This window comes from Stenella coeruleoalba (assembly GCF_951394435.1).
Source record: "Stenella coeruleoalba genome assembly, chromosome: 6".
In the NCBI taxonomy this organism is placed as follows: domain Eukaryota; kingdom Metazoa; phylum Chordata; class Mammalia; order Artiodactyla; family Delphinidae; genus Stenella; species Stenella coeruleoalba.
In genome coordinates this window covers 93333937-93349346 of record NC_137151.1, presented here as the reverse complement: position 1 = coordinate 93349346, position 15410 = coordinate 93333937, and the positions used below count along the sequence as shown (strand labels likewise).

Below are 15410 nucleotides of genomic sequence, written 5' to 3'. Positions count from 1 at the left end.
ACTTATTTATCAGATAATGTATGTATGTCTTAGCTGCTATTATTTATAATCTTGTAAATTCTTGATTTACATTTGCATGCTATATCTAGTCTCTTCCTTTCTAAAACAACTGGACCCCAGGTTGCCAAAACTAAGGCCAAACTTAAGAAAAGGAAGAGTCTACACATATAAGGCCTTGAGGATTTGAAGGTCTGAGTACACTGCATATCTGTTCTTATCCTTATCTGTGTCTTTGATGACATACAAAGTAGAATGTCAAAATGTAAATAATTCTTAGAATATTAGTGTCATGTTATACAAGTGTGCCATATTTCTCTGCTTCTCAGTGGCAGAAACTGCTAGTTGTTTCCCAATATCTTTTCCCTCATTCTTTCTTGGTAATAGAAATCCTCATTTTTGAGCTACACACACGGTTGCCCAGAATTAAAAAAATACATTTTCACAGCCTCCTCTGATGCTTGGTGGGGTCATTAACAATGTTGGCCAATGGGATGTAAGCATAAAGGCTGTTTTTGATGTCCAGGAGGGAAATGTCCTCAGAGGGAGAGGGGTGCCCCTCCTTCATCCCTTACTTCTTCCTATTTGCTGGAATTCAGATATGATGGCTGGACCTCAGTGAGTTATCTCTGACCATGAGGAGAAAGCTTCTTGCTGAGGAGGGTGAAGCAGCAAGACAGAAAGAGCTTGGTTCCTGATAATGTTGTGACAATGCTTTGCTAGCCTGGATCTACCTACCTTTGGGATTCCTTTACATGAGTATGACAACCATGAGAATGTGCCTCAGAGACTTCCTTCAACACAGAGGGTAACTGACCAAGAGAGCCAACTGCTGCACTTTGATATCCATCACCCCACTTTGCATCAAGGCCATGCCTCGCATGGGGTGCTTCCCACCAATGGCTCAGTGCTATGCAGAGGTGTGGGAGTCCTTGTCAACCATTCTCAGTGGCTTTGATGAACGTGCTTTAGACTGCACAGCAGTCTGAGACCCTTCAACTCAGCCTTCTCTCCCTCTCTTCCTTACAGGTATCAGTCTTCCGTGGCTGCCTCCCTATTTCACTCAGACATTTTTCCTAATAAAACCCTTGAATATTTAATCTCATTTTTTAGTGTGTGCTTCCCAGAGAACCTGAAATAACACAATGAGAAAGAAATAAACTATCTTGTTTACTGCTATTGGGATTTTCTGTCACTCACAAGTGAACCAAATCTTAAATATCACATTGGTACCATGGATAACCAGGAAATTAGTATTAATTACTTTTATGTCCAAAAACCTTGAGTACTTCCCTGGTGGCACAGTGGTTAAGAATCCACCTGCCAATGCAGGGGACATGGGTTGGATCCCTGGTCTGGGAAGATCCCACATGGTGCGGAGCAACTAAGCCCGTGTGCCACAACTACTGAGCCCGCGTGCTGCAGCTACTGAAGCCCGTGCGCCTAGAGCCCGTGCTCCGCAACAAGAGAAGCCACTGCAGCATGAGAAGACTGTGCACCTCAACAAAGAGTAGCCCCTGCTCGCCACAACTAGAGAAAGCCCGTGCACAACAATGAAGACCCAATGCAGCCAAAAATAAATAAAATTAATAGAATAATAATAATAATAAATCCTTGAATGACTTTCAGAAGATAGCTATTGATATTTTCTGAGTTGTGTGCTCTTTTGGGAATTTCACTCTCTCTGGGGGAAAAATGTACAAATTCCCATTGTCACACAAGTTTGCATATAATGTAGTGGGGTCCACAGACCTCTGGAACCCACTGGAGTTCATGCATAGCAGGGTAAGAATCCATTCCTTAGATGACTTTTATTGAGAAAGTTTTTCCAAGGTAACATTTTCAGGTTTAATGTCTCTATTGTTCTTTCACTTTCATTTCAGGAGATTTCTGTGCTCTTTTTCTTTTTTAAAATAACTTTTATTACTTGTTTATTTATTTATTTTTTATTTTTGGCTGCGTCAGGTCTTAGTTGCAGCATGCGGGATCTTTCATTGCGGTGCGCAGGCTCTTCACTGCAGTGCGTGGTCTTCTCTCTCTAGTTGTGGCTTGCATGCTCGGTAGCTGTAGCTTGCGGGCTTAGTTGCCCCGCCGCATGTGAGATCTTAGTTCCCCGACCAGGGATCAAACCGTGACCCCTGCATTGGAAGGTGCATTCTTAACCACTGGACCACCAGGGAAGTTCCTGTGCTCTCTTTTTCTAATGGGCATGATGATTAGTCCTTGAAGGTAGAATATCAATATTGTGACTCAATTCTAAAGGATGTTTAATTAAGCCATTTTAGCACCCATTGTTTTAATTCCCATTGTTAGCTTCTCCATTATATTCAATATATTTAATGCCGAAACAGAGATTAGAAAGAACTTGGTTCTCTGATAAGCACAATTGTTCACTGCCTACAAAACTCCAATCTAGGACTTTCTTAAAGATGAACATAAAACCCCAGTAGGGAATATGACTCATTGTGGCTCTAAAAAGATATTTCAAATAACACTTGATGAGGATATCAGGGATATACACACATACACACATATGCACACTCAAAGCAAAGGATACGCTTCTTCCTCAGATATGGTAACAGCATTGTTTCAGGATCGACATTTTTTTCTATCACCTGTACCAAAAGAAAGAGTTTAACTCACAAAGCTGAGAGAACTAGAATATTTACATCGGCGATTTCATGAACATGCACTCTTCTACTCATATTCTAAACTTGATTTAATGTTTACGGAACACCTGTGATATACAAATCACCTCTCTGAAGTGTGAAGTCTACATCTTGAGCCCCGGCCACTACTCTGCCACTGTCCTTGGTCCTGAATTATCACTGTTCTCTAAGGCGGTGGTTGTTTCTACTAACAAAACATTACTGACTCCTGTCCAACTTCTCCTAGAAAGTCTGAAGCAAGTGAGGGTAAAGATAACAGTAGAACTGAATATAGGAGCGGGAGGAAGAGAAAGAGAGAGGTGGGGGAGGTCTCCTGGACTAGAATAGTCTCTGAGAAATTGATATAGTTTTTTTTTAAAGACTTATTTGTTCACCATGTTCAAAGAATTACAGTTTCCAGAAAGAGATCACAACCAACCATGGCTCCCAAATCTAAGAGACCAAGGATGATACAAAGATGTGCAAGCAAAGACACACTTAAGAAGTAAGTTTGTGTGGGCAGCCTGGCAGCATGGCAGTTAGGACAGCAGCACCCAGTGGATGGCATGACTGAAATGTCACGATTGGTTATGTTTTCCAAAGTGATCGTGTTTTCTCTTTTTTGATGACAAATTTGGATTTCTTCTACCTTCACAAATAGAAGCATGATTTGCTTCACAATTTCAGAACTAGAAATCATCCTTCACCATGTTATACTAATTTTCCCTTCTGGAAAGTAGGTGACGAGGGGACACGTGCTTCCTCACCCTCAATTCTAAGTGGCCATAGGCCGGGCAAAGTGAGGCACGTGCCAATTACCAAGGTCAGATCTGTGCCCTAGAGGAATGTGCAATATGGTAACAGACAAGTGATTATGTGTGTGTGTACATACTAGAATACAAGGAAAACTGTGGGATATCCCCAGGCATCCCTAACTAAATTGGTCCTCAAATGGAACTCTTTATTTCCCAAACTTACTTCTTCCTTTCTTTTCCCTAACTTGTTTAATAGCCTTACCACCTGCTAGGTCACCTAAGCTTAAAAAACTGCGCTATCTTCGACATTTTCTTTCCTTCAATCCACCACAGTCAGCATCACCAAGTCCTGCCATTTAAACTTCCAAAACGATTCTCTAAACACCCTTCACTTCTACTGTCACTCCCTGAAATCCACCCTTATTACCTCCAGCCTGAACAATGATAACAGCTGCCTAACAGGTCTCCTGCCTCCATTCCGGGCACCTGCAATGTCCCCCTCTATACCACCACTGGAGCAACCTCTCTAAAATCCAAGTCTGATCATGTCCTGTATCTGCCTAAATCCAACACTGGCTCCTGGATGCCAAACTGCTCTGCTGGGAATTCCTGAATCACACAGGGTGCTTGTTAAAATGAAACCCCTATCGAATCAGGATTTCTGGGAGAGGGAACCAGAAAATGTGCATCTTTAATGAATACACTGAGCGGGTCTTAGGTGAATTTCTACTCAAGAGCTCCTGGAACACAAGAAGAAATTCAAACTCCTTAGCATAGCCTACAAGGCCTCTTTGAGAAACTTCCCATCATTTGTCATTCAACCCATGCATCTTGAACTCTGGTCACATGGGAGAACTGGCTGGTCCCAGCAGTGCAGGGACTTTTACCCTTAACTACTTTTGCTTATAGGATTCCCTCTGTCCTGAAAGTCCTCCCTCTTTTCTCTACTTAGCAGAAGTTTGTATGCCACTCAAAGCCCTGCTCAAGTGTTCTCTCCTGTGGGATTTGCTGCCATTTAATATATGCTTCCCACTCTCTGCTCCAAGAAACAGTCCTCCTCTGTGCTCCCATGGTCAACATCTACCCATCTTTCACAGAACGTGTTACTCTGCAGCATAATTAGTTGTTTATGTATAAGCCTCTCTTGATCCTGAGAGAAACCACCTTCCATTATTCTTTATGTCAAACACTGAACTAGGTGCTGGGGATATATGATAAGGACATAATAAATGTTAATTAATCTAAATGAATAACTTGATATGTACAATTTGCTATGAGAACACTAAGAAAGGAGGGATGGTTTCTCACAGGCTGGGACTTATGAACAGAAGAAAAGAAAGAAAAACAGAAGAACCAGTAATGGTGGCAGAAACTACTGATTGTCTATCTCAGCATGCTTTCTCCATTTCTTCCTTCCTGCTGCCTGTAATAAAGATGACGTGGCTAGAATGCCAGCAACCATTTTAGACCATAAGGCAACACATTAACGGCAACAGCGGAAAAAAAAGAAAAGAAACTTGGGTCTCAGATGACACCAAGAAGCTTCTAGACCAGCTCTGCAATGTCTATCCCCAGATACAGTATCCTTTATGTAAAAGTAAACATGAATTATATCTTTTTTGAACTAACTTAGTTTTGAATTTGTGCCATTTGCAGGGGAAACTAATTCTAATTCATACATATGATGATGAATCCTCAGAAGCCCAATTTTAATGGAGAGACAGGATCTGGGTAATAAAGAGCACTTTAGGCTTGAGAGATATTTGTATTTCATAAGGAATTAATGGAAGAGCAGGCCTGGCTTGCTTGGGTATTTGTTCCCGGAGATGTCTCAAGAGATCGGACTTTGGCTCAAGGTGCCCCTGGCTTGAAATGTGTTTACTTTTCTTGATTTGGTGGATGGCACATTGGGAGGAGGGAAGTGGGGCAGGGATCTGGCACGTACCCTGTCCCGGCAGGTCTTGGAGTGAAACAGGGAGGTCAGGACTCAGATGGTAGCTGGCAGGGGGTGGGGAGGGAGGGAGGGAATGAGGAACAGAGTTATTCTCACTGACTCTGGTTGGGAGAAATGATGCCAGCTCTCAGCTCAGGGTCATTGCATATTTTGTCTCAGTAAAGCCTTGCATGTTGCAAGGGTGGCATGTGTCCCTCTGTATTTCCACTGGCCCTTTGGGAGATAAGTTCACATTGCACAAGGTTGACAAATCACTTTCCTCTGTGCAGGGCTTGTGACTAGTGCATGAAGGGGGCCTTGCCGGATACAAGACAGAGGCAGAAAGAAGAAAGAGAAAGAGATCAGGAGGAGAGAGAAAGGGGTAAAAGAACAGAAAACAAGGAAAGCTGAGAGGAAGAAGACAGAAGAGGTGTGTATTGTGGGACATGGTGAGGAGAGAAAGACGGAAAGAGGCCTGAGGGGACAACCAATGGGGACACTTGCTCAAGGCCCCAGAGCTGCTGAGCGTTAGAGCAGACAGCACAGGACTCAAATCCACGCCTAACCATTTCCAAAGCCCACACCTTTGATCTCTACACCTCACTGCTTCATAAAACGAGTTGCTACGGTTCCTGAGATGTGTTGAGAGTGGCATCTAGGATGTAATTTATTCCTGGGCTCTGCCTCCCGCAAACTCCATGTTAACTGAGTCACCTGCTTTGGAGGCTGCTGGTGAAGCGAGTAAGATTTCAGAAATCTCTCTGCAGCCCGATCTCTGACCAACCTGCATGGCCTCAGCCCCTACCCAACGACACCTTTTGGTGACTTGGGGGGATTCTGCAAAAAACCCAGACTGGAGGCCAATCACATCACCCAGAGTCTCCTAACTGGCTTCAAAGCTTCCTTTCAAGGGCAGGATTTTAATCCCAGAGGTTATGTTTGACTTCAAGACCCCCTCTTCTGGTGGCTTTCTTCTCTCACTTTTCTCGACATCCACTCGCCCTCTGAACCAGAGACTTTATTCTAATTCTATCCATGTGGCAATCAGGCTTGCTTGCTGGGATTGAAGCACACACCTAACAGAATTTGGAAGGGAGGGGCAGGAAAGGGAAGGGGTGACATAATTTCTTTTAACAGGGTAATTGCAAAAACTAAATCAATATTTCTAGCCTGCACTTTCCAAATGATCACAGGACTTTTGGCTCATAGATAAAACAAGCCCATAGATAAGAACCAGCTTATCTATTTTTAAAAATCAACAGAGCACGAGCTTCCCTGGTGGCGCAGTGGTTGAGAGTCCGCCTGCCGATGCAGGGGATGCGGGTTCGTGCCCCGGTCTGGGAAGATCGCACATGCCGCGAAGCGGCTGGGCCCGTGAGCCATGGCTGCTGAGCCTGCGCGTCCGGAGCCTGTGCTCCGCAACAGGAGAGGCAACAACAGTGAGAGGCCCGTGTACCGCAAAAAAAAAAAAAATCAACAGAGCACAAACTATTATTAGCCATTCTGTTAAAAGTTCCACTACAGTTTGTTTGGGAGCAGGGGAGGGAGGAGGGGGAGAAGAAGCTAGACTCAAACACCTGTTTCCTCCTTTAACCAAAACCCTTACCATCTCCTCCAAAGCCCCTGGCCACATCTCCAGCCCCACCGGCCTCCTTGCTAACCTCCCGAGCACGAAGAAATCCTCGTGTCTGAGGATCTTTGCACCTCCGCTCCCTCGGTCTGGAATGCTTTTCCCTCAGACGTCTGTTCCTCACTTCATACTGGTCACCACTCAAATGTCAGCCTCTCAGAAAGTCTTAAACATCCATCCCGCCTGAAGAACCAGCTCTCGCCACTCTCTGGCCCCTCACTCTGCTTTATTTTTTATCCTGGCATTTATCACTGCCTGGCTTGATACATTTCTATTTATTTATATGCTTGTCGTCTGTCTCCCCAGCACAACATAAACTCCGTGCAGACAGGGACTTGGTCATTTCTGTGCTCTGTTGTGTCCCCTGAGGGCACTGGAACACTGGCATATAGCAGGCCCTTAAATAAACGGATTAAAAACTCACCATCACTCTTTGTGAAGTAGGCAGTATTATCTCTCTTTAACAGAGGAACTGAGGCTAGGTTAGGTTGTCTCCATAAGAACTGGAGCTGGAAATGAATACTTGTTTGTCCAAATATAAAGGCCAGACCTGTGTCTACTATACCATTCAGTTATGCAAAAGAAAAAAAAATGACATCACGTGATCACTTCAAACCCAACTCCCATCTGCCATCCTCGCCCTTATCATGGTTCACGCTCATAGCAGTCCTGTGAGGGGGTCCTAACGGCCCCCAACACAGTTCAGGAAAAACAAGCTCATCTTACCCAGGGTGGAATCCAGGCAGCAGGAACAGAGGAAGGTTTTATAGAGCCTAGAACTTGCACAGTTTGGGGGAGGGAATCCTCTTTAAGAAAAATCATACAAAATCCAAATTTGAAATTAGGCTCAGGGCTTTAGAAGAGGCTTCACAAGTGAGAGGCCCTGACGCTTGACCTTCCTTAGCTTTCTGGTGAGTCCCTGTGCCAGTCAGGGAAAGTCGGCCTATCCCGGCCCAAGGGATCACAGGGCGGCTCTGAAGGCGCTGGCGTGTGGAAAGGCCGCTATCACGGCCCTTGCTCCTTTGTCTGCTCTTCAGGAAGCCCTTTAACACTCCTGCCTCAGTTTCCCCCTTGCAAAGTGGCGGCAATATGCTGGGACAACATGAAGAGTGAGCAATCTATGGTCACGTCCGTGGGAGTGTTTTAAAGGATTCCCCGGGCACTTTGCTGCCTCCAAACATCGGACAATCGCTGGAACTGCCCCAGAGGATCTGCAGAGCCAGCACGGCTTCTGAGAGGGCAGCTGCCGCGCCAGCAGTGGACCCACTAAGGACCTTCGAGTCCCCAGAGGAGGGTGTCGGCTCAGTGCTGCCAGGAACTAGCTGTGACTTTGGAAACGATGGGAGTGAGAGATCTCAATGAATTCATCTCTGTGGTCCTGTCCTGACTCCAAACCGCTCTCTGCTCATCCAAACACACCCAAGAGCTGAAGCCTAATGAAAGACGTTCCCGTTTGGGGGTGGGTTTGACGGAGGGAAGATTTGGGAGCGCTGACTCTGCTGAATAAGGACAGTCATTTCTCTTCCTGTTTATGGGATGGGGTGCGGTTGCTACTGTGCGTCTTGGAAGGAGAGGAAAAAGGAACATGAGGAAAGCGGAACCCAAAGATCCAGGCAGTCCCTTAAGACGCATCCTTTCCGTGCCCCGACGCGCAGGCAAACCCGCGTGCAGCCGAGGGCCCGGCGCGTGAGCAGCGCTCCAGCACCGGGGAGGCCCGGCGGCACCGGCCGGGCAGCCCCGGGGCGCGCTCACCTTGCGTCCGTTCACGTAGAAGAGCAGCTCGGTCGTCCCGTCCATGGTGGCGTCCCGCGGTCCCACCGCGCAGGCCCGCGGTCCGAGGATCCCGAGGAAGAGTCGCCGGCACCTGGGACCCGACACGACGACGCAGACCGGGCTGCAGAGGCCTAAAGTCCAGCCACCGCCGAGGGATAAAGTCCCAATTAAAATCCAAAGTGCGGTGAGCGCCCGGCCAGGGAAGCTCTCCCCCCGGATATCAGGACGTCACCGCCGCGCCCCCTCCGGCCTGAGACCATTGGCTGAGACCCTCGTTCCCTCGCCTGCGGCGGTGGGCGTCTGCGCCCCACTCCCCCGCCTCTTAGCAGGTAGGGCGGGTCCTGTGACTCTACGGTCTCTTATATTAGTACGTATTTTAATGGCTTTCCAGCTAGATTTGAAGTCTGGGAACAGTAGGGTTTTTTTTTGTACCTTTCCTGCCACCACGCCTGCCTCATCCTGTGCTTTTAACAGTTGATAAACAATCACATTCATTCCAGCTTTGCAGGAAAGAAACTTAAGGACAATGGATGGTTTTACAACTTTACCTCACAGTTTTACAAACAATTATTCCAGTTTTTTGTATCAAGAGCTACCTTGATATAAACTATCTTTTTTAAGTTTTATCGTTATTCAGTTTATCCAGTAAATCACTATAAAGTTTATCTGATGAGTGTCAATAGTGATGTAAAACATCTTGAAAAACTTTTTAAAAATAAAACTTGGAAAATACTGAAAAGCATAAAAAGAAAAGTCACCTGTGTCCACAACTTAGAACTTACCACTGTTAACTTTCTGGGTCTATTTTTACATTTTTGAAATCTGCACTATAACACCTTTTAAAAGCTCAAATGGACTCACACTCTTTTCCAGACTTCTCTTAACATACCTAGAACATTTGCCATCTCATTTATGTAAATGTATACGTTATTGTGAAAATTTCTAAAATTTGTACATAAAAGAGTACAACTAGCATCCCCATACACCTGACTCACTGAGCTTTAAAAATTCGCAAGATTTTGCCACACTCCCATGTCTCTTCTGGAGTATTTTAAAGCCAATGTCAAGCACATTATTTTACCCCTAAATACTTCAGTATACATTAAAATTTTTGTTCTTACAAAGGAAAATGCCATTATCAAATATAACAAAATGAGTATTTTAATATCTTCAAATTTCCCAGTGTCTTAAAAAAATGTCTTTTTACATTTGGTTTCTACTTGATGTACGTCCTTGTTGTCTCTTCAGTCTTTTAAAATCTAGAATAGTCTCCTCATCCACTCCTCCTTTCTAAAGCTATCAACGCTTTGAAGAAGAAACCTAGGTCAGTTGTCCTATAGAATGAACCACATTTTGAATGTGACTGGTTGCTTCTCCCTGGTGTTCTTTGTTCCTCCATGCTACTGACTTCTTGTACCCTGCTTACGGATCTAAAGCCTTGATTTAATTCAGGTTCAATTTTTTTTAACCATCTTGGGTTTTACAATTGTATCTCTTTTCGCTTATGCCAAAAATCTTGGTTCTAAAACTTCAACATAATTGCTTTATCTTGTCCTTAGATCGATTTCAAAACAACCACATCAATACTATGGCCACAATAAGGTTAGTGAATAAAAGTTTAAGATTTCTTTACAGTTCTTTTATTCTTAGAGTATACCCTAATAAAGATACATATTTAAAATTCTTTTTCTAAGGTCAGTTATCTCTGTGTTTGTCACCATCTTGATAGTTTTCATTTTCACTTGTTTTTCAAGTTAGCTGCTCCCTATTGCTACTTATGTTGTTCCTTTTTTGTTGTTGTTATTACAAACCATACCATAGTGAAATTTTTGTATTCTTTTCAAGAGAATTTTTGGTATAGTTTCCTAAAAGTGGGATTGCTGCGTCAAATGATTTTATATGCATATGTATTGAATAATTTTGCTAGATATTGTCAAAACCTTTTCTATAAATGTTGTATCATTTTGCATTCCCTCCAGCAATGAACAGGAACCTCCCCGGGGAAAAAAGGAAGCGGCTGGGATTATTAGAACTTGGAAACTTAAGAGGAGACCTCTGAGGGGAGGGCACTGCTCAGCTGCTGTTAATACCTCAGGATGTAGGAAAAGGGCTTCCGGGGGTCAGTGGGCACTCAGATTTCACATGACTTTCCTTCTATCGTCCCCTATTGACAGAAGCTTCAAAGTCAGCTAGCAAAGAAGAAACGTGATTTGCAGAGTTCTGGCATCACACGGCAAAGTATAGAGAGATGGGCTTAGAGTTGAGACAAGAGCTGGCACACATTAAAAAGTGGGGTTTATTCCACAAGAGCAAGAATTTGTTTCAGGATCAACAAATTAATGAATATAGTTCACTATGTGAATATATCAAAGGAGTATAATCATATATCTCTTTTGTGCTGATTCATATTAAGCTATTATGTTTTGACTTCAAATCCACACTTCTCTACTCCACTTTAAGGCTAAGCCTTGACAAACCACATTTCTCCTTTGCCAGGTTCCCTTCCAGTCTCTGGCGATAGGTGATAGAGGGGAACTGGAAGGATGGAGGAGAGGGACATTTGCTGTTCCTGTTTGCTTCCTGTTCCTGTCAGGGTCACCACAGAGTGGTTCACGCGGCGGGAACAACTGACTTCAGCAGCCACAGCTGGCTCCAATTCGCGGCTTTTCCACATTATCGGACCAGTCTTGTGTAGCCCTTCAGGGAAACAGCACCAACCAGTTGCACACCCTCCCCCTAGAGTCCTCTAAGCCTTTAAAGTCTTCCTGAAAGTCTTCCTCTAAGTCTTTAAGTTTCAATACTTCCATCCTTTTCTCTGTGTTCCCTCAGCCTCAGAGATGGTGGGTGCTTCCCATAGTTACTTCCTCTATGATACTCCCCTAGTCCCTTTTGCCTTTTCAGTTCTTGTTCAGTTCTCTAGAATATGGTTAACAATTTATATCTGTGGGGGTTTTTTTGTGGTACGCGGGCCCCCCACTGCTGTGGCCTCTCCCGTTGCGGAGCACAGGCTCCGGACACGCAGGCTCAGCGGCCATGGCTCACGGGCCCAGCCACTCCGCGGCATGTGGGATCTTCCCGGACCGGGGCATGAACCCGCGTCCCCTGCATCGGCAGGCGGACTCTCAACCACTGCGCCACCAGGGAAGCCCAGTATATCTGTGGTTTTTATCTCTTGGCTGGACCCTAACTAATAGTCTCCATCAGCGCCAAAAGTCACTTGACAAAACAACATTCATTCATAATTTTTTTAAAAAGCACTCAATAAAATAATAATCAATAGTTTAATGTGATTATAACATACAGAACCACAGCATCTTACTTAATGGGATAAAACCAGAGGCATTCCCATGAAAATCATGAACAAGACAAGGATACCCACTATTGTCACTGCTATTTAACATTTAACATAAGGTAGCAGCCATGCAATTAGACAAGAGAAAGCAACAAGAGGCATTAAGAATTGGGGAGAAAAAGGGAGTAAAGATAGCTTGGTTTTCAGGAGATAGATCTAGAAAATACTGCAACAATAACAGAGTTTATTTCCCATTTATATTACCAGGAAAAAAGAGAGAATGCCTAGGCATCAAGAAATGTGGAAAACATCCATGAGGGAAACTTTGAAACTCCCACAAAGTCTCTATAATTTAAAGAGGATGGTAGTGGGGCATCAAAAGAAACACAGACAAGTAAAGGGAACAGAAAATTGAGAAATAAATGTAAGTGTACATGGAAATACAACATTGAAAAAGGCGGCACTTCAAATCAGTAGTGGAAAACACAGACTTTTTAATTAATGGGGAATCATTTGGAAAAAGGTCAAAATTGCATTCCTATCTCACACCATGAAACAAAATCCATATGAATCAGAAATTTAAATGTAAAAACAAAATGGAACCATGGGTAAATGTCTTTATAATATGGGAATAGGAAATTTGTTTCTTGCTGTGACCAAATTCCGCCAACAATAAAAGAAAAGGTTTATAAGTGTGATACATACAATGAAAAATAATTTGCATGGGAACAGAAAAAAAGAAAAGACAAACCTCATGGAAAAGAGAAAAAAATAGAACTAAACAATAGGAAACATAATACCAGAGAATGACTCTAGGAGGTCTGAAGCCTTAAAGTAATAGGAGTACAGGAAAGGAACAGACTGTCAGGATGCCAAGCTCTTAACCACTGTGTAAACTGTTCCTTTAATAAAGCCTCTAGCCTCCATTCAGCCAACACTGTTGATAATGAGTAAGTTCTGTGGGACTCTGTAGTCCTACAGCAGTTTCTCAAAGTTTGGTCCTAGGACAATCTGCCCCAGAATTATCTGCAGTGTTTGTTAAAAATGCAGATTTCTGGGCCCACCCTTTTCGTTGTCGGATATTGTCTAAGAAAACTTTTCCATATAGGCAGAATAGAATTTGACTAGTCATCTGAATACAGTAAGCTATGTTCATTAATCTCAGATAGGAATAGGATTTACTACTTAAAGTTATAAAAACCAAATTCAAAAGAGCCTGAGAGGTTAACCCCTCAGCCAACCCCTCATCAGATTACATATAATGGAAGTAATACAGAAGCTGCAATTGAAGAAGTAATCTTGAAAGTTGAAGAACGAAGGGTGAAAGACAACTGGCCAGGGCAGAAGGTGACTTTTAAAATCTTACAGGTGTTCACATTTACTGAATGGTTTTAAAAACAAAACAAAACAAGATAGCTTGGTGTACAACAAGGTAACCAATACAAAAGTATTTATAATACATTTTATTTGGTTAAAAGGCTAATAGCTATTGTTTACTTAAAGGTTGTTTGGTTGAAAGGAGCTTAAATGAGCAGGAAGATGTTATAGGATGACCATAATAATTTTAAAAGGTTAGTATTACAAAATAGCTATTTTATGCATATTATCTATACATAAGAATAAACACTCCATGAAAAGGCAGAAAATGAAAAAGAAAAAAAACCCCAAAACTTTTTGTCATACGTTTCATCTTCTTGATCTTAGGTATACCCTTGTTTTGACTTGTTATGGTTTGAGAATTCAGAAAAACCAGAATGTATAAATTCACTCATCTTCTCATCTTCCTGCAAAGTAGGAAAAAAAGGAAGATTAACAATAATAACAACCTAAAGCTAATGCTTTTGCTGCAAAGTATGGAGAGGAAAATTGCTGCATCATACCAGTAGAAAGCAGTTTCCTCAAACCACAAAGCTTCGTCATATATTTAAAATACTCTATGATAATGGGAATTATAAATAAGGTTTAAGAGAAATTAATCAACATAGATTTTACACATTTCATGATTTACTATATATTTCCTTTTTATTAATGAACTTTAGCATACATATAAGAATATATAAAAATGTACAATTTTTTTTTTTTTTTTTTGGTATGCGGGCCTCTCACCGTTGTGGCCTCTCTGGTTGCAGAGCACAGGCTCCGGACGTGCAGGCTCAGCGGCCATGGCTCACGGGCCCAGCCGCTCCGCGGCATGTGGGATCTTCCCGGACCGGGGCACGAACTCATGTCCCCTGCATCGGCAGGCGGACTCTCAACCACTGCCCACCAGGGATGCCCAAAATGTACAATTTAAAAACTCAAATAAATGCTGATACACCTACACCCAGGTTAAAAAATAAACTCTTACCACACCTCACAAGCCTCCAGTGTGCCCCTTTCCAGTGTGCTCCTTTTTGTGAGACGAGATCACAGTTCTCTCATCTCCTGAGAAGAAACCACCATTTTGAATTGAGTTCATCAATCCCTTGTTGAATAGTAGCAGAAACAGTGGGCATTCTTGCCTTTTTCCTAATTTAAATGGAAATACCTCCATTGTCTCCTCATTAAACAAGATACTGCCTTTAGGATTAAGGTATGTATATACAATTTATCATTATAAGAAAGTATCCCTCAATGTCTATCGAGTGTTTTAATCATGAGTGACTGTTGAATTTCGTCAAAGGCTTTTTTCAGCATCTATGAAAGAATCATATGCTTTAGTTTCTTAGGTTTATTAATATGGTATATGAGGATAGGTTTTCTAATACTGAACCAACCTTGCATTCCTGGAATAAACCTTACTCAGTCATGGTATATGTTTTTCATAGCATGGTGTGGATATGCTTTTGTAATTGTGCCATGAACACTTGAGAGGAATATGTATTCTCTCTTATCAGAGTGTGGAGCTTGATATGTATACATAAGATTTACCCTATTCATTATGTTGTTTAGACTTTCCATCTCCTTACTTATTTTTTGCCCACTTTATTTGTTTTATACTGAGTATATTAAAACTTATTAGTGTGTTCCTATCTGTTTCCATGTATCTCCTGTAGTTTTTGCTTCATAAAAGTAGTTGTTCTGCTATTTGGTACATAAATATCATAACTATTACATACTCTTTGTAGATTAGGGCTTTTACTATTTAAAATGTCCCCTTTTGTTATATTCAGTACTTTGGGACTTAAGAGATAAAGACTTTAAAAAATATACTTGTATTACCTTCCTGGTAACTCCTGCTGCCTCTACTCTCAATGCCTATGATGACCACTCCATAATATACTGTAAGCAGTTTCCATCAGGATTTATCCTCAGTGGGGGCCTATCAAAAGCTGTGATGTACCTGCTGCATGCCATTCCCAATCCAAAAGGAAAAAAACAGCAGCTGGATTGTTATTACTCT

General features: G+C 42.6%; 2 protein-coding genes across 6 annotated transcripts in view; both read right to left on the bottom strand.

The window, feature by feature from the left end:
• The window catches only part of AOX1 (aldehyde oxidase 1), a 69651-nt gene extending 60306 nt beyond the window's left edge, over positions 1 to 9345 (bottom strand). For 2 of the 3 annotated variants that reach the window (XM_079924058.1, XM_079924060.1), the window contains exons 1-3: positions 8716 to 9345; positions 7690 to 8524; positions 2555 to 2612 (exon numbers count right to left, since the gene is read on the bottom strand). In XM_079924058.1, the coding sequence (XP_079780184.1) occupies positions 2555 to 2612; positions 7690 to 7785 (154 nt within the window). In that variant the 5' untranslated portion in view covers positions 7786 to 8524; positions 8716 to 9345. The remainder of the gene's footprint in view (positions 1 to 2554; positions 2613 to 7689; positions 8525 to 8715) is intronic. The other variant, XM_079924059.1, reaches the window with a different exon arrangement.
• Positions 9346 to 12052: 2707 nt separating this feature from the next.
• SGO2 (shugoshin 2) overlaps positions 12053 to 15410 on the bottom strand; it is a 30381-nt gene continuing 27023 nt past the window's right edge. For all 3 annotated transcript variants that reach the window (XM_079924492.1, XM_079924493.1, XM_079924494.1), the window contains one exon: positions 12053 to 13812. In XM_079924492.1, coding sequence (XP_079780618.1) covers positions 13797 to 13812 — 16 coding nt within the window. In that variant the 3' untranslated portion in view covers positions 12053 to 13796. The remainder of the gene's footprint in view (positions 13813 to 15410) is intronic.